We start from the raw sequence: 20,897 nt of genomic DNA, 5'->3' as shown, positions 1-20,897 counted from the left end.
GTACAAAAAACCTGTCTGATGTGAGGAAGTGTATGCCGTAGAAAAAACGTCCCATTGGCACTCTGTCCTGTCTACCCATATATGTCACCGGAGTTTAAAGGGCCATTACAAACAGGTACAACTCAAGCAGCAGAACAGCATGCATGAACGTCATGCCATGGTTTCCTATACTTTCAAGAAATACCTGAAGAAACTGTTGACTTTTGTGGTCTGGAGCATTTTCCACTAAAAGCCATACAGAGTGGTTAGCAATTCCTATATGTTAACTCACCGACCGCTCCACATGCATTCCGCGCGCACACACACACACGCACGCACGCACGCACGCACGCAGGCACACACTCACACACACACACACACACACACACACACACACACACACACACACACACACACACACACACACACACACACACACAAATAAAACGGCTACTTTAACCTTACTCTACATAGTAACAAACGGTTATTTGTTTTCTGAACAACCCCATTCAAGTATAACTAGTGAATGCATTTTCACAATTTGGAGAATTCATGCCAATAAAGTGTCACATTTTAAAAGAATAATATTCGCTTTGTTCACAAAGGATGGACGCAAAGCATTGGATATTATAATATTACTCTTGTGACGTTACAAATCTGACGTCATCGATCTGAGAATAAGGAAGTCCGGAGAGCGATTGCGGAGCAGAGGACAATGTCTATGCCGCGTAAAAGATTAGGCGTAGTCGTTAAACAACAAGTTAAACCACAACGATAATGCGAACTCTATTACTCTATTCTCGTGTTGGATTTGATAATAACTCTTAACTTGCGTGAGTTTCCGTTGATTACCCCGGAACACCTGAATTGTTTACTTCAAGGGGCGAGGGATGGATGTTCACCTTACAGAAGATGAAATGGCAGACATTAAAAAAGACGTGAGTAGCTTAAGCGGGTTCCACGATATGGTTTACATATCGATTGAAAGTAATTAATTACTCTAAGACCTTACTCTAAGCCCACATGCCCCCTGTGGGGGCATGCGTGCTGAAGTAGGAAATACCCCACTCAACCCTCCCTCCCTCCTGTGCCTAGCAGCCTTACTGAAACCACTCTTTCCTCTTTTTGAGTGGGAAGTCGCTATTCTACATTGAGCTGGCCAATAAAGCCTAATGATTACAACAGTTGTAATCATTATCTTTCTTTACATTTATATACATTATCGTTGATGTTTCACTTTATAATAAAATAAAGATATAATCTATGTTTTGTATATTTTGAGAGGTCATAGCCCAGGCTGAGACCCTCCGTCCACTAAGTGGTTAGCTTCCTTTTCGTCCAGGTGCTGAACAAACTGAGGCCCTACCTGGTCACCAAGATCAGAGCCGAGCGCCACTTCGACTACCTGCGCTCCCGCCGCATCATGACGCGGGACGACGCGGAGGAGATGACCTCCCAGCCCACGCAGTCCAGGCGCGCCAGCACCCTGCTGGACCTCCTGAGCGACAACCCCCACGGGCTGGACGTGCTGATCGAGTCCATCCAGCTGTCCCGCTGCCAGAACTTCATCATCGCCAAGATCACGGACGAGGTCCAGAAGGCCAAGAACGAGAAGATCGAGGCGCTGAAAGGTGATGCTGAGTCCTGGCTGGTTGCTTCTGTCGGTGTGTTCACTTGTCAGGGTCAGGGGACGATGCAGGAGCAGCCTTTGCATCAATGACAGGAGATGCACTTCATCAAATTACAGCGTCTTGCTATTTCCCATCCGTTGTCCCAGGGCAGGCACACTTATCAATATGATATATATATATAGTTATGTTGGAATACAACGTATAATAAAACAATAATATGGTATTATTAATATGGTAATAAAAAGGTTTGAGTGGTAGTGTGGGAAATAAGTACTGCATTACAGTGTTGGCCCCCAGCCAGGGCTGCAGCCATGTTATGCGCAGTCCTAGAACACGTACCCTCTTTGTGTTCCCAGAGAGTGCACAGAAAGTGAAAGGAGAAAAGAAACATGACATCAATGCGGTGTGAAAAAAGAATCGCTGACTTCCCTAACCCTCTCCCTCCCTCCCTCCCTCTCCTCCCCCCTTCAGCCGCCAGCACTCCTCCGACCGCCAACACCCTGAGCGTCCAGCGAGCCGCCCCCGGCGGCGGCAACGACCTCTCCAAGACGTTCTCCGAGGACTCCACCATGCTCTACCACCCGGATGGCGAGGCGAGCCCCGGCGCCTCGCTCCTCCCGGGGTCCCTCGAACTCAAGCCTCAGAAAGACGGCGGCGGCGGCGGCGGCGGCGGCAGCGGCGGGGCCTCGGTGACAGGATGGGACATGCCGGCGTCCTCCTCCATGTCCACGGCGCCCTCCACCCTCCCCAGGCCCGGGGACCCAGGGGCGCCCGCCCTGCCGGAGGAGATGCTGGCGGAGGAGTCGTTGTCCCCGACCATGGACCTCGACACGCTCCAGTGCAGCGGCGGCGCCGACCTGAACTTTCAGCCCCTCAGGTCGCGCTCCACCACCAGCCCCATGTATGCTGCCATGCCAGCCAAACAGCAAAACCCAAAACTGTTCCTGTCGTAACGCCCCCTTCCCCCCCCCCCCCCCCCCCCCCTACACACACTTCAGTGTCACACATGTGTTGGAATGCACCACAATGCAAGTCGGGAGATGACCGTGTAGATTGCGTTGTATCTGTCTTCTCTTCTTTTAAACGTAATGTCTGACAGGTTGTGACCTATTTTATATGGAATGTTTAATGTTGTGCCTTCTTTAAATAAGGATGTTCATAACACATTGTGCCTTGTTAGCGTAATGCAGACATTGTCTCATAAGCTGCAAACATGTTTTGAATTTTTTCACTACAAAAAATGTCATTGCAAAAGTTTTATTTCATTATCAATGCTATAATTGTTTATGATCTCATTATTTTATACTACAATAAACTCAGGAAACAATTATTGTATTCAATATGGGTATGTGTTTCAGCAACTGTAGTTATTGTTCTTACTGTGAACTTTAGAGGCTAATGTCATTCCTTACACAAATTGCTAACTAAAGGCTAACTACATACATTTGAGGAAGCACAGCGAAGACATCGATTCATAATACACTTCTTGAGAACCCCTAATTTCCTTTCCCTGTTGGTGTTTAATTGCAACCCTTAAAGTTGTATGCATGAATCTAGGCGTAATGTCCATTGTAAGGACATGAGCATTGCGTGTTTTGGTGTTGTCCTACTGTTGCTATTTGGAAGAATGAATGGGGAACTATGTTTTATGTTTTGGAAAAACTGGAATCTTTGAAGGTGACGCGAAGGAATGCCATGTCATCATATGGTGAGGACGGATGCAGCGACTACTCTGTGTGAAGCTCATAAGACCGTGGACAGGCTCCAGATGCAGAGAGGGACGGCGTGCTCCGACTGTCACATACAATTTGGTAGGTGACACATTTTTGTGAATTCTTTCATGGACATTTTGGTGTTTTATTCCTACATAATTTTTCAATTGATAGTTTAGATTTAAAGGGATGATCCCTTCCACCAAACTTCTTTGAAAAAAGAAAATCACATATTAAAGAAATGTTGCATATTCCAGTTGATATTGGTAAGAAGAGATAATTGGAAGCACTTATGAAAAGGCACATAGTAGAATGAGCATTTGCTATTATATAATCTCTTGGTTTTTTGGACGGTGATATTGGAAATCATGTAACTGATAAATTCATAATTGACAATGTTTCATTGATTAACAGTAGTGTACTGTATGTGAAATCACAGGGTTAGTGCTGTGTGTATTATGATTGTCTCCACTATTGTTTGTGCAGCTTGTATTTAGAGTTCTTAAATCTGGAGATTTTTGGAGTAACACAAAGTTACAGCAGTCGACCCATGCTGGTGAACCTGTTTGATAAACATCAGAAAGAAAGGCACGTCAAGTATTCACAATACTGTAGATCTGTGAAAGGTCAATCCAAGTGTGTGGGTGTATATATATATATATATATATAAATGTACACATGCACATACACAGAGGAGGAGTTCTACCTGGTATCTCTTGTTTTGAAACCCTGATTTTCAAGACTCGATGGAGGAGCCCCTTGTAGGCCCAAAGCCAGAGGGGAGGCCCCTGAAGGGCCATCACCGATGGAAGACAGACAAACAGGTCTGTGAGGTGGAGGACTTCAGGAGAAGGCTCAAGTACTTCTTCATGAATCCCTGTGAGAAATACAGAGCCAGGGGCCGTAAACCATGGAAACTAACATTACAAATTCTGAAAATTGCAATTATCACAATCCAGGTAAATACAGTATGTCCAATCTATGTTTTTGGGGGTTTTTTGCACATTGATTTCTTTATTAAAACTTTTGACAAATAGTTGATTATCTTGTCTGTGTTTACCTCTAGTTGGTCTCTTTTGGCCTGAGCAACGAAATGATGGTCAGCTTCAAAGAGGAAAGCCTGCTGACATTCAAAAATCTGTTTCTCAAAGGATACAACGATCAACATCGTGGAATACACACACTTTACACTAAAACAGACGTCTATGACCATATTCACTATGCCATTGATAGGGTGAATAACATTTTAATTTCCATTACTATTATTATTCCCTTTCGAAGGCATGAACTGCTAATTTGCTTTTGTTGTACATCTTTCAAAATCATCATAAAAAAATCATGTTTTTTTTTTTGTTTTTTTTCCAGTACATGAATCTTGAGAATCTCACAGTAGGAAATCATGCCTATGAGAGGGTGGATGGCCTGTACACTCCTCTATCTCTGTGTAAAGAGTTCTACAGGAACAGCAGCATCTTCCCAGGCAATGAGACCTTTGACATTGATCCACATGTGGAAAAAGGTACCATAACATACAGTTATAGACAGTTACCTCTGAACCTATTCTGAACATGTACTGGCATGAAACGTTTTTACGAACAGAGGAACTGTATTGTAATGTGCTCACCAGAATAATCATATGCTTATTGTTGATAGGGGATATTTATAAAGAGTGATTCATGGCACAAATGGAAAATAAACCCAATGCTGTTACTTGTGACTGAAAGAGGAAGCCTTGTGTTGGGTAGCTTTCTGTGCCCATGTCTAGACAAAACGTCTTTCGATTCATTATTTACTCTTCGTTTTTCTGTTTACTTTCATAGTTTGTATAGCCATATATCCTACAATTGATACTGAAAGTTGGCCAAGACGTCTGACCTTCTCTATAGATTTCAAAAGGTGAGTAGTTTATATAATGGCAGAAATGTAATCACTGTTTTCTACTGGAGTGTAGCTTTATAATAATAATTGTATGTCTTTGTTCAGGCTGCTGTCAGTAAACATCTACCTCAAACTGAGAGCCATCAATCTGCAGACTGTGCGGCACAATGAACTGCCGGACTGTTATCTGTTCAATATAACGGTAGTTGACATGAGAAAGTAAACCATGCATTTGATTATGCTGACAGGCCATAATCAGGCCGCATTTATAACACAGTAATGTATATATATATATATATATATATATATATATATATATATATATGTAATTTCGTATGTGGCCATTGAAATCTCTTATACAATGTTATTACAATTCACAAACCAAGAATATCACAGAAAAATTATGTTTTGTTTTTTAACACAGATCATATTTAACAACCACGCCCACAGCGGAAGAATAAAAACTGAAATAATCAATGATGTTGGAATTTACGAATGCAAAGACTGGAATGTAGCAGACACTTGTAAGTTTTCAAATTTTAAAAAAACGCTTTCCAAAAAAGATTAACAAACAAACATTCGCCACACATATTTATAATAATAATAATAATAATAACTCATTTAAACTGCCATTGATTCAACCAAACTGACCGTTCCTCTCCTCCATGTTTGGTCTACCAAGCTGGGAAGAATGACTACATGCTCTTAATGCTGGATTCTCTGGTCATCATTGCCTGCATCACCTCGCTCATCCTCTGCTCACGCTCCGTTAAAAATGGCATCCAACTCCAGTTTGTGAGTGAGGCAGAGAAAGTCGATTCATTGTGTTTGCGTCACCATGAATTGATTTGTAACAGTCAGACACTTTAATTATTGTATACTGGGGGTGGCCAATACAGTTGGTTGCAACCTTTATGGTTTCCGAAAAAAAAGTTATATAAGGGCATTTGTGTCCAAACAACCTGCCAGTTAATGTGACCATCTTGATCAACTTAATATTAATACAAAGCAACAATCGGGTGATAGTGATATCAGCTGAAACATTAGCCTACAGCAGGCCTATTGATATATTGATTGCGGAAAAAGGTTAGCATATAAACGGATTCTACCCATTCCAAATAACAAAAATAAATAATTGATGTCTGAGCCTCTTAACATCATGTGTGGTGTATTGTTGTTTTTGTCGCAGGAGTATAATACGTTCTTCCAAACCTACTTCAGTAAGCCTGTGCCCTGGGCAGATCGCATGGAGTTTGTAAATGGATGGTACATCCTCATCATTGTGAGTGATACCCTTACCATTGCAGGGTCCATCCTGAAAATAGGAATTCAGACCAAGGTATGATTATTTATCACATTTCATTAATAGTGAGTGAAAGAGATTCATGTTCAGCATGTGTTATTTACAGTCTATAATAATGGTTTGCTTAAACTAGGCCTACTCTATTAAACTAGGCCTACTCATGGGTTAACGTCTTTTAAAAAAATCAGTTTTTCATAATTTCATAATGCAGTTGTTTATCTTGGTTGTATGTCTATATCTTTTATTACAGTTCCTGACCAACTATGACGTGTGCAGTATTTTGCTCGGGACCGCCACCATGCTGGTCTGGGTCGGGGTCATTCGCTACCTCGGTTTCTTCAAGAAGTACAACGTATGAACTCTTTCTTCATTCACATGCTGTTTACTCCCCATTCAATACTAGTGTATTACACTAGATTAGTCATGAAGTAGATGCTTGAGAAACGACAGTGAGCTCAGCCACATGTCTTTACAGTTTTTCTCAGTCGCTTCGGTACATTTCTCAGATCAGAATTGAAATTTGCAAAACAGTAAGTGTATTTTTCAAAACAATTCGTACAAATAGCAAAACACCATGGATTTCATGCAAAGGCCAGTCTCTTGCTCAAAATCCTTAGTTTGATTCTCAAAAGTGAATATCTGTATCAATGAACATGTCAGTGCCATCAGAATGACAAGTCCTTGTGTCATTGTGTACGGATAAGGCAGTCAAATTGCTTAGTCATGTTGTCAATATAACAGTGTACTCTGGAGGGATGTTCTGATGTAAACTATGGCTACAATTTTGAAGACAATTATTGTAAATTGTAAGTTACACCTTAGTGTATGTGGGAGATTGGTTGCAAGAGACTGGACAAGATTCACATTTACGCTTTGAATGTTTGTACTGTAATTTGTTGACAGACCATGTCATTGCTAGAAAACATAGGACAATCTCCTTAGGGTAAACTGTGCATGCATTGCTGTAGGAATTACAGTGCACTCTTCCTACACCTCCTGACGTTCCTGCTGACTGTTGGGCCACAAATTCTTATTCTCACGCAGCCTCACTCCGCTTCCTCTTCTTCTCTCTGGCTATTGACCCTGTCCAATTCCTTGTCCTTCCATTGTCAGACAATGTAGCATTTTGTTGCCAGTTCATGGTTCAGGAGATGCACCTTTGAGCTATTTCAGTAAATCTGGTTGATTGTTGGTTGATCTAACACTTCACACATTTCCCTTCTTTAGAGAGGGTCAAGATTCACCTGGTAGCAATTTACCAATTAAGGACAGATTTAGAAAAAAAGTCTAATGGAAATGCATAGAAATATGCTTGACATATTTTGTCAACTTGTTCAACCATTTTGCATGTAAAGACTTATGCAATGAACTAATGCCTACATGCTATGGGGGTGAGACTATTCAATAGAGACCCATTACAATACATTTTGATCAACATGACATAAGCAATGGATAATGTAGGAAAGAGCAGAGAATTGTACATAATCATTTGCATGAATGTACCAAAGCATTTGCAACTTGCTCAAAGAAATGAGAAACTGCTTTTTTGATGTGCACAAGTTACACAATGATGTGAAGATTGAACAGGTAGTTTTGAGAATTTCAAATCTGATCTGAGAAATGTAGCAAAAACTGCAATGAGCAGGTCAAAGATTTACTTACTCAAAGATGTCTACATGTTTTTGATCAAACCTTTAGTCAGGGTCTTGAACCCCCTTAACACGTCACAGTCCTGCTGCAACTTGTAATGCATTGTACTGAGACAGCTCCATCAATCCCAGGCCATTTCCATATCATGATGTTGTGCTAGATCCTCATCCTGACCCTGAGAGCAGCCTTCCCCAACGTGATCCGCTTCTGCTGCTGCGCCGCCATGATTTACCTGGGATACTGTTTCTGTGGCTGGATCGTGCTTGGCCCCTACCATGACAAGGTACGCCGATCGCACCCTAAAACCCCCCTCAGTTCTGGCGCGCATACGTGGTCATGCCTACGCACCACGTCAGTGGAACTCAAATTAAATGCTCCAAGAGAAGAATCTTTATTCATGTGTCACTCTTGTGTGTCAACACCCAGCTAAGAAAGTATAACGTCACGTGTAATGTATTATATTAAAGTGTGATATAGCTACGCCTAATCAAACATTACCAGGTGTGGAGAACCACTCCGAACGATTTGTTGAGACCCCATTTCAAACATAAAAATGGTCATAGAAACAAACCATAGGACATCATACAATCAAATAACTGGAATAGAAGCATGCAGGATAGGATAACCTCAATGCCGTCCATCTGAATCTCCTTCCAGTTCCGGACCTTGGACAAGGTGACAGAGTGTCTCTTCTCGCTCATCAACGGGGACGACATGTACGCTACCTTCAAAGCCATGAGGGACAAGACGTACCTGGTGTGGCTGTTCAGCCGGGTCTACCTCTACTCATTCATCTCCCTCTTCATCTACATGGTGCTCAGCCTCTTCATCGCCCTCATCACCGACACCTATGAAACCATCAAGGTGCTTTCCTCACCAGTCAACGTTGCTTCAGAGGTCGACGTCCTCTCTAGAGATATGCTGACACATGCTGCTTGAATGATAAGTTATTCATTTGAACACTCATCTACTTCAACGTCATTTTTAATGGAAGTAATTTTGTTTTTTAGAGTTGCCAAGAAGACAAGGTGCCAGTGTCTGAGCTCCAGGCCTTTATAGCAGAATGCAGAGACCATCCTGAATCCGGGCGCTATCTGACTGATAACCAGACCGCTTCCTGCTGTGGCTGCTTTGGATGAACTGTACTCCGAGGCCCTTCTCAGAGATAACAATTATTGTATTTGCCTTGGTTCAAGCAAGTTGTCGTCATCAAATAGCAAACACATACCCGTTGCCTAACACTTTTTAACTAAACATTTGATTTGTGTTACACAAATGATCAATTGTCATTGTTAGCTATAAGAACGGTGCTAGATAATCTTTGGATAAATTATGAGCAGTATGTATTATTATGTATATATTATTAGATATGTTCATGACAATTTATATTGATGACCAATAGGCGTTTGTGTATTTTTTTAGTAGTGATGAAAGTTACGTAAAGAAGTGGCATATTTTACTAGCACAAATTTGCACAAATAAAACTGACGTTCGGGCCAGGCAAGTCGCAAAAGACTTGAGGCAGTGTCAGTAAAGTCGAGAACAACCTGTGTGTCTTTGTCCCATAACGTAACACCTGAGGGCGCACCACATTTGCATAATCCTCTCTCGGTTGGTTCGCATCCAATGTGCTGTTCAGATATTGGTTGCTTGACAACATGGCCTCCAATGACAGAAGTGTTTAGATGGACGCCGACACGGGAATACACTTAAAAACAATCAGCGCTCTGCACCTTCATGATGTTTGCCGAACGAGTTAAGGTAAAACACGGATTTTATGTTGCGGTCTCATGACAGTGTCAAATGATCTGCGACACAGTGCGAGTTGTGTGGCTGTGATTAAGGGACGGCAGGTGTGTTGGCAGTACCATTTGTATTTGAATGATGGTTGAATGTCGTGTTCAATGTCGGACTATGATTAGAGTGAACGTGTTGTCCTGGTCCGAGTGAGCTAACGTTAACAGTGCTGTAGCTGTCCGCTGTTTATCGAACGGATGATGATGTACAACCTGACAAGGACAATTAACTAATGCAAATGCGTTCCACTTTGTCTCTGTGTCAAGGTAGGATGCTTTAATCGTATGACATAGTAAGGAGGACAGTTAAATCTCGTGATCTATTTTATGCCCTACTAAGGTCAGGGTTGTAGTAAGTAAAGTGCGTGTTTTCATAGATAACACATGGCTGCTGTGCTGCTCCAGAGATTAGAAAGCACGAGTTGTTTAAAATGTGTCCACACACGCTCGACATACCTTGTGGGAGATCCGGCAAATTAACATAACGCATGATTAGATGTATCAGTTTGTTATTTATTCTACCCTGCGACTTTATTTTTTTTTAGGAATAAAAACTTTAAATGTAAAAGTCCCTGTGCAGATAGTAGTGTAGACAGTTGTACAATATAGCTTTAGTGGGAGTGGCTTGGGCGATAACTAGTTTGTCTTGTTTTGACATGAATAGGTTGTTGGGTTCATAGTTGTGTAATAGCTTCTTTCTCTGGATCATTATTAATTACACTTTGTCCTGCCTAAGCTTAATCCACACACCCCTTTTACAACTGTCTGATAGTACAATCTGTGTTGAATGCAACCTCGATTATCTACCCCCTGATTATGTGGTGGCTTATTTCAGGGCTCTGATCCAGCGAGTGCCTCCAATCTGCTGCATAGCTCTTAATCCATCCCCAAGATCAGACTTAACTGATGACCGCGCCTGTGTCCTACACTTCTTTGATATGGGAGACTGGTCGATGACTTCACCATTAGGTGTATCTATGGGTAAGTGGGTTGTGCCATTTGAACGCACCCACCACCAGGCTAGGTCGGAAATAGAAGGGTCCATGAGCTGTATTCCCAAATCGTCTCCATGTGCCCTATATATGTGTTCTCATTTCCAAGCTGTAACCCAATTCTGTAGCCTTCTGAGGTAGTGTCGTGGCAGTGTCATTGTTGTATTACATAATCAAACACATTTTTCTGTCTCTAAAGGCCAGCAGTGCAAACAGGCTTTTGTTTGCTCTCTCCTTTTTAGAGAACTCTGAGATCTCCAGTATATCACGGGTGACCCTCTCCTCGTCCAGACAAAACCACGATTCACTGTATTCCTCCTCTCTGCCGCTGTCCAAAAGCTCACACAATGTCCTGAGTGCCTTCTGCATCGAGGAGAACGTGCCACAATGCATTTTATACATCAACCAGGTACTTGCACCTGCACTTGCACTTCCTTATACACGTTTACTCCAATGCTCTGGTGCCTCAATACCCACCATTCCCTCATCCTCCGGCATCCCAGGAGCTGAGTTCGTTAGGCCTCGCCTCCATGTGCATCGCAACGCCAGTGGAGGCCACGCTGAACTCCGTGCCCGCCCTGAACGCCATGTACGAGCTGCTGCAGGCGCAACGCCGCAGCCAGCGCTCCCTGGAGGCGCTTGAACAGGATCTGCTGAGGACCTCCAGCACCCTGGAGCACCTGCAGACCGGCAACTACAGGCTCAAGGTACCTTGGGTAGTGGGGGGGGGGGGGGGGGGGGTTGCGTGGGTTGTGTTTTAAAAAAAAAACGCTGCCACTGCAATGTAATGTCAACACTTATCTGCTCCTGCCGCCGGAATCCATGAATATCTTAACATTGATTTTTGTCCAAGGACGCAAAGGTGAACCCGCAAGGCCTGTGATAGCTGTGTTTCATAAAATGCATTGGACAATGTGTCACCAGGATCAGTTGGAACTACTGAAGAGGGAGAAGTCTGGACTACATGAGAAGGAGCGACAGCTGCAGCTTAAAATTGAGACCTTGCAAAGCTGCCTGAAGTCTGAAAAAGAGGAGGTTTGCATTTTCCAATTCTGTCATTTTCTTGGAATAGCAGTGTGCGTACACAAGGGTGCATTGGACTAATCTAGTTATTTTCTCCCTTGACAGATCCAGAAGCTCCAGAATATCATTGCTGGCCGTGCCTCCCAGTACAGCCATGACGCCAAGAGGAAGGAGAGGGAGTGTGTCAAGCTGAAGGAGCGCCTGGGTCAACTGCTGATTGACAAACGGGATAAGAAACTAGGTCTGCTAGCCGCCTGTCGACAGTCTCTTATCGTGTGGGTTGGGGGGTGTTTGTATGTGTTCTGAATATTCTGATCAATTCCAACAGCTATAGACGTATTGAACTACCTGGGTCGTTCGGACGGCAAAAGGATCCAGTGGAAGACGGGGAAAGCTGGAACCAGGTAGCCTAATCAACATTATTTTCTGGGCAATTTATCCTGCGTCTGCCCTCTCTTGTCACAGCAGTTAAAACCTTGCCATGTTTCTTATTCTTCTCCAGCCATGAGGGAGACATGTACAAGTCTCTGCTGAATGACTACGAGGCTCGCCAGCAGTCTCTGATGGTGGAAAACAGCGAGCTGAAGAAAGTCCTCCAGCAGATGAAGAGGGACATGATGTACATCCTGAGTCCACACAAGCCCTGTGCCAAAGCGTCGCCCGGAGACGACAGTCCCGAGCGGGTACCCTCTTCTGATTGGTCGAATCCGTCAATGATATTTAAAAATGTGGTAGTTTATCTACAATAAAAAAAATAATCCTTAGTAATGCCTTACTTCGGAGTGAAGCTATTGATATTGTATTTAATCGGCATCTCGTCATTCATATCTACACCTGAACATTTTTAGTTTGTCATGAATCTTGTCTCCCCGGGGTGCTGTTGTAGGGTTTCCCTCCGGCCGGTTTGGAGGGGCAGGATGAGGTGGGCGAGTGCAGCAGGGAGAACCTGGACCAGTCCTGTGAGAAGGCCCGGGAGCAGCTCACCTACAGCATCAGGCTGCAGTGGAGGAGGCTGAAGAACCACATGGAGAAACTGGACAGCCAAGGTAATAATAATAATAAATGAAATTTATATCGCGCTTAATATGGTACTCTAAGACGCTTTACATATTGCCCTATCAAAACTATGTAAGACAGACTAGGAATAAAAGAAAGACAGAGGTTAAACATGAAGAATAAGGTGGGAGTTAGGTGGGGAAGGCTAGTGTGAAAAGGTATGTTTTGAGGGCAGATTTGAAAGAAGAGAGGGTTGGAGAGACTTTGATGTGGGAGGGGAGTGAATTCCAAAGGATGGGGGCAGCAACTGAGAAGGCCCGATCACCCCAAGTCCTTCGCTCAGTCCGTGGAACTTGTAGCAGGTTGGCAGAATTGGACCTGAGGAATCGGGAGGGGGCGTGGTGATGGAGGAGGTCGGCAAGGTAGGGGGGGGGCTAGGCTGTTGAGGGCCTTGTAGGTGATGAGTAAGATTTTGTTGTTGATTCTGTGTTTAATTGGAAGCCAATGGAGTTCACGGAGGACAGGTGTGATGTGTTCTCTGGAGCGGGTACCAGTGAGGAGGCGTGCAGCTGAGTTCTGGACATATTGACTTTTTTTGAGGACTTTGTTGTTGGTGCCGTAGAGAAGACCATTACAGTAGTCAAGCCTGGATGAAATGAAAGCGTGGATGAGTGTCGCAGCAGCGGTAGTTGACAGGTTGGGGCGGAGGCGGGCGATGTTTCGGAGGTGAAAAAGGCAGTTTTGGTAATATGGTTAACATGGGTGAGGAAGGAGAGAGTGGGGTCCAGGATAACTCCAAGGTTACGGATTTTGGTGGAGGGGGTGATGGTGGAGCCGTCAATGTTAAGGGTGAAGTTCAGAGTGGAGTGAGTAAGTGAGGGTGTCAGGACCAATGATGAGGATTTCGGATTTGTTGGAGTTGAGTTTGAGAAAGCTGTTTTGCATCCAGGTCTTGATGTCAGTCAAACAGTTGGAGAGGGTTGAGAGGGTGGAAGGACTGATGGTTTTGGAGGGGAGGTAAAGCTGTGTGTCATCGGCGTAACAATGGAACCACAATGGAATGGAGTCCATGGTGACGAAGGATCTGACCAAGAGGAAGCATGTACAGAATGAAGGTACCGCTGCGCGGTCCCACAAGCTAATCCCAACGCCTCGGTATGGTGGAAGCTTATGTGAGGCATTGACTTTCAAACATAGAGATTATATTATTCATCGGGGTCATGTTGATGTGGTCAAATCCATATCCGCAACAAGGGTCAGCGGAGCCATATTGGGAATTGGAATTATCTGTATTCGGAACGTGAGGATTTCTCAATGATCATAATATTCTACCAGCACAATAACCCCTCCCAATCACGCAACAGTTTCTTACCTTTTATTTGTTGTCGCCCTAGTGTCCCTGGCCCAGACCCAGCAGCAGTCTGGGAGCGAGGAGGCGGTTCCCAGGGAAGTCCACGAGGAGGAGATGCAGAGGATGAGGCTGGAAGTGCAACAGGGCAAGGACTTCATTCACACCCAGCAGCAGCTCCTCCAGGTGGGCCATGCCTCGGTGTAACACGCGCTGCCACCACTTTAGACACCCACTTTTAGACTTTATAACGGGGCTTTTTCTCTATTTCTTTTTCATATATTTTTTTATTTTGCCTTGCTTTTGTTTCATTTTACAGACTAGACACAAAAATGCAATCGTTCATCATAGTGAGTTGATGTCAACCTGTTTACAACCAGCAATTGTAATGCCTATTGGGCTTGCTCTGCCTGCCTGCCCACCCCAACAGAAACAACTGAACTCCTCGTTCGACGATGAAACGGCAGCGCTCCTCAACGACTGCTACACGCTGGAGGAGAAGGAGCGCCTCAAGGAGGAGTGGCGGCTCTTTGAGGAGCAGAAGGGCAACTTTGAGAGGGAGAGGAAGAACTTCACAGAGGCCGCCATCCGACTTGGACACGAGGTAGGCCTACTATGGATCTCAGGTCGAGGCTGTAGTGCACGGCACTGGCCAAAGACACGTTGCCGCTCTAGGCAAGAGATCATTCCTCCAGCGTATTGTTGCCGTCATGTTGTGCTCCATGTGCAACAAAAGCCCCCTCAAGCATTATTGGTCTATACCACTGGCACTAAAAACAGAAACCAGACCCCTACCGATGACTAAATATTGTCCCTTTGCTTACAGATTCTGCATTCATATGCAGCCATCTGTTCATAGATGACGCAACATATGACACACTTGCTTTATTTAACTTGCCTTCCAACCTGAACATCTAGTATGGACTGAAGCGATTCTATACATAATCTGTTTGCCCGTAGAACATAGTCAAACAATGCACTTGTTGACCTAACACTATGATAAATCTTTGTTCACATTGATCAGTGACAGTCACTTATTTTTTCTATTTGTGTCCTACAGAAAAAAACATTTGAAGAGGACCGGGCTGCCTGGCTCAAGAATCAATTTCTTAACTTGACCCCATTTGTGGACCGAAAGAAATATTCCTTGTCTGACTCCCAGAGTGCCTTATCGATCAGTGAGTGATCACCTTAACTATACTGTTGGTTATTTTAAAACTGGTTGACTTGGACTAATATCTACCAATGGGCATCTTGGATAATTATAAATATTGACTGGATATATTGTGTGTGGGTAGGAAGTGAGCCAGAGTTGCAGCAGTCTTACACACCAGCCAAACTGACCAAGTCCTCCACCTACAACGAGTTCTCCACTACGTATTCTTCCATCAGTGATGGCCTGCCATCCACGACAGAACTATACCGTACACTCCACCTCATACAACCTGAAACAAGGTTTGTTGCATCACTTGATTCGATTACTATTCGATTACTAATTTTTATCTATAGCGATGATTTCTTTTTGTCAATCACCAGATACTTCACCTTGATTAGTTTTTTTACTTATGCATTCATATGCATGCAAATATTAAAAGAATGCATTTTATATTTGCTTAAAAAATGTTTCTAAATATTCCAGTTGAAACCAACTATTAACATAGCAGTGTACCAGTATTTGACTGTTATGCTTTTCTCTGATTATAACGGCTTGTCTTTCTATAACTTTCTTTCAGACACTCGAAGCGAGGGAGCTGGCAAGAGCCCAGCAGCCCCATTCGGGCAGAGAACCTTTTTGGGAAATCAAAGTGCAGTGTCCGATGTAGAGACCCTTGTATCCTCTCTCTGGACAAAGACGGCGACAGCCCCATTTGAGGACACTGTATTTATGGAGTATAATTAGCAAATGGCTTGGCAGACTACATTTTATGCGCCATCAACACTGCCTCAGGATGCCGCTGACTTGTTATTTTTTTCAAACATGGATCTTCACCAAGCTTGATCACAAAGGAGAGCACTTTAATTATACGTTTGCTTTTTATCTTTTTCAAACTCTATTTGGGTATCAGCCAAGCACCTGTCTGATTAAGTTAAGAACACTCCGTTTACCCACCTTGGGATTTTGTTGTACTTCAAAAGACTTTTGATTGAAAAGTGTTTTAGTGAAACTCACTGAGAAATATTGCTTATCTAAATGATAAGCAACGTGTGCAATAAAAGTTTTTTTTATTATCCAATTGTTTCACATACTTGTTGTCTTCCATGTATTTGCCCCCTAGTGAATTGTTCAAAGAACTGCACCCAAAGAAATAACCGGAATCCGGATGTCATCATCTTTTGCTTTTGTCCCCCAGACTTGTATCTCTTTAGCTAGAGAACTATCGCACCGCACAGCATTATATTTACCAGTCACCATGTCCAGTTCTTCAAATCTCGTCGCCATGAAGAAAATTGTGCAGCAGCTACGCTTTGAGGCGAGCATTAACAGAGTGAAGGTATTTATTGAATGATCTTAAATAACTGATACACCTGGAAACGATCCGCTAACTGGGCTAACGTAGGTGGGCGACGGCGTTAGCAGCTAACGCTGCTCGGGAAAAGAAGGGCGTGGGACTCGAAGGGAGACTGTTGATATCCTGTGGACTCTGGGTGTCAGCACGATGAAAACCCATTTTAAAGAGTGTCGCGTTAACAATGTCTCGATACATTGTGGCGTGATTGACATCATAGATCGGTGTAATGCAGTATTTATGTACAGTCCTTGTGAAGCGCCCTAAGGCGCCCCCTGTTTGCACCCACCGATGAATCAACCGAAACGATCGAAATTGTTATCTACTGAAAAGTGTGCCCGTGTTTATTTTACATCAGTGTTCATATAATGTACTTATGTTGATGTGTCACTTTCGTTCTCTCGTTTACAGGTGTCCCAAGCTGCTGCAGACCTCCAACAATTTTGCATGCAGAATGCTATGCAGGACCCTCTCCTGACCGGAGTGTCGTCCAGCACTAATCCTTTCAGACCACAGAAAGTCTGTTCCTTTTTGTGAGACCACTGCATTCATCGGTACGTATTAATTCTTCTTATAGTCAACAACGTCTACACTTTTTTATTTTCTTGCTTGTTAATCAATTTAATTGGCAAATTGTAAACTTTGCATAGAAATTCTAAGATTGTTTTTCCCATTCCATTTTGATATCTAATAAAAATGTAAGAACACTCATTAAAACAATGAACACCATTTTACTGGGATGGGGGGAGAGCTAATCTTTGTATTGCTTCTTTGTGGAGAGGTTGGATAACTGACAATGATGGCATTCATAAATAAGTATGTCCTAGCAAAACGAAATAGGTTATGTCTTACCGAAATATATTTTGTATTTGTTCCACAGGCCTTCTGTTAAGTGCTACAGGGAAAAGTTGACCTCAACACTGCTCTTCATGTCAAGCCATTATAATACTGCCACGTGATCTCTTTTGTGTCGATAAAGATGAAATCGTGTCAAAATTGCCATCTATTTTCAACCCGAGGAGAAGAAAGACGGTTTATTTTCCATGGCACAGTGTGATTTTTTTTTTCAATTAAATTATTGTGCCTTTTCTAACGTTCTATTTTAGCCATCAATGTTCTTGACTTTTTTGTATTTAAGGATTAAAATACATTCTTTACTACTCTCTCAAGTAAGCTGCATTGTGTGTCTTATCATTTATATTTTTACAATTAAACATTATTACGTTTCTCATGATAGTGTTATATAATCCTTATTTCTGGCATAATTTCTGGCCAAAATTCCCACAAATTATTTATGGGTCACTTGTATTTATAATTGTTATGTTTTTTTGCCTCAGTAAATTTTAAAGTACCGCACGCTTTGATAGTTATTAATTATGTATCGACATTGTAATTAGGTCTCAATTCAATGCGTTTGAATGATGTTCTCAGTAGCGCCCCCCTGCGTCAAATATTGAGAAGGGTCCAACTACAGCTCCACCTCCTTAGGCCCCTTAGTTGGCCAATGGGGGTTGAGCATGACCTCCCGGTTTTGTGAGCCAATGGGGTAGCAATTAAATGAAGACGGGGGGTGGTAAAACCGGTAGTATCGCGGGACTCAAAATGCGGAAGTCAAGAAAAAGGAATTCCAAAGACACAATTATTTTAGTTACTCTAACTTCATACTGAGCGCAGGCATGTATTTCAGTATTTATAGTTCAATAGAGTGACATGTTGGTATCAATGGATGAAACTGCTTTAGCCATGGAGGATTTTAAGATAGAAAAATCAACAGTGTCATGTGATCGGTGTGACATGAGTTGCTGTGGAAACACGAGCCGCTTGGAATTCCAGTTACTAGTCCATCTCAACTCATCCAAACCATAATGTACTAACTCATATTAATATTGGACACTCTTTCCTGTCTCATAATGTACCAAGATAGTACAACGATGCCTTTTCTACGGATCAGATGAGTCCTTTGTCAGGTCTAGAATTAGATGAGCCTTATTCAGGTAAATCAGAGTTTTTAAATCTAACCTATCTTTATTCCTGCAACAACCTATTCCTAGACTTTTACTTTATGCACCTTATATATCTTAATGTATCATATCTATAATTCCAACAGTAACAAGTGTCCCATGAGAGATGATGCTGCAGGATGGCTCAACGCAGATCCTCTGCCTAACTGCAAACAGTGGCGTTCCTCTGTTCACCAGGGGGGCCTCAAAACAGCTCCCCTTCTCCGTCATCGGCTCCCTGAACGGAGTCCACATGTTTGGAGATGGCCAGGGCGTTGTGTTGTCCAGCTGTCAGACTGACTGTGGCGGTAGAGTTGTATGGCGCGTCTTCCACGATAGCGTCATGCTCATTGCTGTCAACGGGGGACAACGGTCATCGGGGGTCATTCAAGGCCATGTCAAAGGGGAAGAGCTGTTCTTGGAGCGGCTGCTGGAGAACGTGTGGAACTGCATGGTGCTGGTGCTAGGAAGGGACGAGCTTACCAACACGAGGAATGTGGAGCGGCTGAAGAAGGACCTCCGCTCCTGCTTCGGCCTCATCGACCAGCTGCTGGAGGACAGGCACCAGGGCATCATGGGAAACCTGACGCACTGCGCCGACTGCCTCCTGCCCCCCAACCCCGCGCTGGTCCAGGAGGCGGTGAACGGCTTCACCCAGTCTGTGGACAGTGAGTTTGGCTGCCTGGTGGTCCACGGCCGCGTGGCGGCGGCCACTGAGAACTGGTGGCGCCTGGCACCGCAGGAGGTGATTCTGCTCTCCGCTCTGATGCGCATGCTCTCTTCCTCTGGCTCGGCCTCATGCGACTACCCGGTGTTCCTTCCCCAGGGCAGCCCCACGGTGGCCCACCGGCTCCTCCGCTTCCAGCTGCTCCCAGGGGCCGACGTGTGCGTGCTGTGCGGCCCCACCCCGTCCCTGCAAAAGGCCCAGTGCGACCTGGTGAGGCAGTTCTGGTCCCCGTTGGTGGAGACGCTGAGGGATTGCCTGGCCGTCGGAGAGCGCTGCCTGCCCAGCACCGTGTCCCTCAGCGTCCCCGACGTGCTGGCCCTGCTGGTCCTGAACCGGGAGGCCCGGCGCTCCGTCTCCTGTGTGCGGGCCAGTGCCGACCGCAGCCCCACCCTGCCCTCCAAAGCCCGCTGCTGGGAGCTGCTCAGGCTCTTCTACATCTTTGCTGCCACGCGCTACTTCAGCCAGGAGGAGGCGCCAGTTCCCGGCGCTCCGGCAGAGGACAAGGCCCACAGGAGAAGCAGCGCTTCTGGGGACTTTGTGGCTGGATTTCCCCACCAGCCCATGCAGTGCTATCTGGTCACAGAGGAGTGCAAGTGCTACGGCCTGCAGACCCAGCATCATCAGCTGTTCCTGCTCACCCCACTCTCGGTGCCCACCTTCGCCCTGAGGAACGTTGCCACGCAGACCCTCTTGGCTGTCACAGCAGACACTGGGTTTTAAAGAAACATTTCTTACTGAACATGTTCAATGTGTTTCAGGCACAGGCTTTGCTTCTGGCTATCTGTTTTTTAAACGGGGACTCACCAGTCCATAGTATTTATTTGAAATATGAATTTGGTTTACTGGGAGTTATGCTGTGTCACCACATACTGGGGATCAGTACAGGATCAACAGGGCCTCAAATTCAGTTGCCACACCAAAGGGAGGTAACTTGTGATGTGACTTAGCAACTATTGCAAATAGCCCTTCCTGCTATCAATTAGCTTACTCTGTGACAGTGTAAGCTTAGCTTTGTGATTGAACCTATGCTTGAATTATTCACTGTGAGAGACTGAGACCAACTGAGAACTGTAACCCGAGGGCAATGTCTGACCGTTCTTACTTTTTATCTATCCTGTAGTTTCTGTCCCTGTTCATGTTGCCTTCAACCCTATGATTGCTTCATTTGAAATATCTAATGATTGTCTAATACTGGCATTGATTATTCTGTGTATTCTTGCCAATTGAGTGATTGCATTAACAAGTATGTGTTGTTTGTGTCTGGATTTCAATGTATATTCAAACAGATCAGATTATTAAATGGAATGAGATGAAAATGACCCTAATCGAATCACAGTGACTAATGTGATGAGCTC

The 20,897-nt window shown here is 44.1% G+C and overlaps 4 protein-coding genes across 9 annotated transcripts; all 4 read left to right on the top strand.

Moving 5' to 3' along the window:
• Nucleotides 1-647: 647 nt before the first annotated feature.
• bcl10 (BCL10 immune signaling adaptor) lies at nt 648-2,938 on the top strand. Its single transcript, XM_030362931.1, has 3 exons — nt 648-917; nt 1,322-1,610; nt 2,082-2,938. The coding sequence occupies exons 1-3, from the start codon at nt 870-872 to the stop codon at nt 2,561-2,563; spliced, it is 819 nt and encodes a 272-aa protein (XP_030218791.1). The 5' UTR covers nt 648-869; the 3' UTR covers nt 2,564-2,938.
• Nucleotides 2,939-3,069: 131 nt separating this feature from the next.
• On the top strand, nt 3,070-16,542 carry ssx2ipa (synovial sarcoma, X breakpoint 2 interacting protein a). Of its 6 annotated transcripts, none has more exons than XR_003977578.1 (17): nt 3,070-3,421; nt 4,064-4,281; nt 4,389-4,556; nt 4,688-4,841; nt 5,143-5,218; nt 5,306-5,402; nt 5,625-5,724; nt 5,883-5,995; nt 6,390-6,539; nt 6,754-6,855; nt 8,314-8,436; nt 8,811-9,017; nt 9,164-9,914; nt 10,785-10,930; nt 11,184-11,350; nt 11,445-11,648; nt 11,866-11,883. XR_003977578.1 is itself a non-coding variant. In XM_030362903.1 (14 exons), the coding sequence occupies exons 2-14, from the start codon at nt 10,888-10,890 to the stop codon at nt 16,178-16,180; spliced, it is 1,806 nt and encodes a 601-aa protein (XP_030218763.1). In that variant the 5' UTR covers nt 9,311-9,914; nt 10,785-10,887; the 3' UTR covers nt 16,181-16,542. The 6 variants fall into 6 exon arrangements, 3 of the variants coding, with proteins under 3 accessions (XP_030218763.1, XP_030218764.1, XP_030218766.1); XR_003977580.1 differs by having other exon boundaries at nt 3,335-3,421; nt 3,809-4,281; XR_003977579.1 differs by lacking the exons at nt 10,785-10,930; nt 11,445-11,648; nt 11,866-11,883 and having other exon boundaries at nt 11,184-11,315.
• A 58-nt stretch (nt 16,543-16,600) lies between these two features.
• On the top strand, nt 16,601-17,988 carry LOC115548373 (guanine nucleotide-binding protein G(I)/G(S)/G(O) subunit gamma-5). The gene is made up of 3 exons (XM_030362942.1): nt 16,601-16,800; nt 17,227-17,369; nt 17,696-17,988. Exons 1-2 carry the CDS (start codon nt 16,630-16,632, stop codon nt 17,350-17,352), a joined length of 297 nt encoding a protein of 98 aa, XP_030218802.1. The 5' UTR covers nt 16,601-16,629; the 3' UTR covers nt 17,353-17,369; nt 17,696-17,988.
• A 381-nt stretch (nt 17,989-18,369) lies between these two features.
• fuz (fuzzy planar cell polarity protein) lies at nt 18,370-20,862 on the top strand. The gene is made up of 3 exons (XM_030362914.1): nt 18,370-18,489; nt 18,740-18,809; nt 18,923-20,862. The coding sequence occupies exon 3, from the start codon at nt 18,943-18,945 to the stop codon at nt 20,260-20,262; it is 1,320 nt and encodes a 439-aa protein (XP_030218774.1). The 5' UTR covers nt 18,370-18,489; nt 18,740-18,809; nt 18,923-18,942; the 3' UTR covers nt 20,263-20,862.
• Nucleotides 20,863-20,897: the final 35 nt, after the last annotated feature.

The sequence above is a fragment of the Gadus morhua genome, chromosome 8 (assembly GCF_902167405.1).
Source record: "Gadus morhua chromosome 8, gadMor3.0, whole genome shotgun sequence".
Taxonomy (NCBI): Eukaryota; Metazoa; Chordata; class Actinopteri; order Gadiformes; family Gadidae; genus Gadus; species Gadus morhua.
This window is presented reverse-complemented; position numbering and strand designations above follow the sequence as displayed.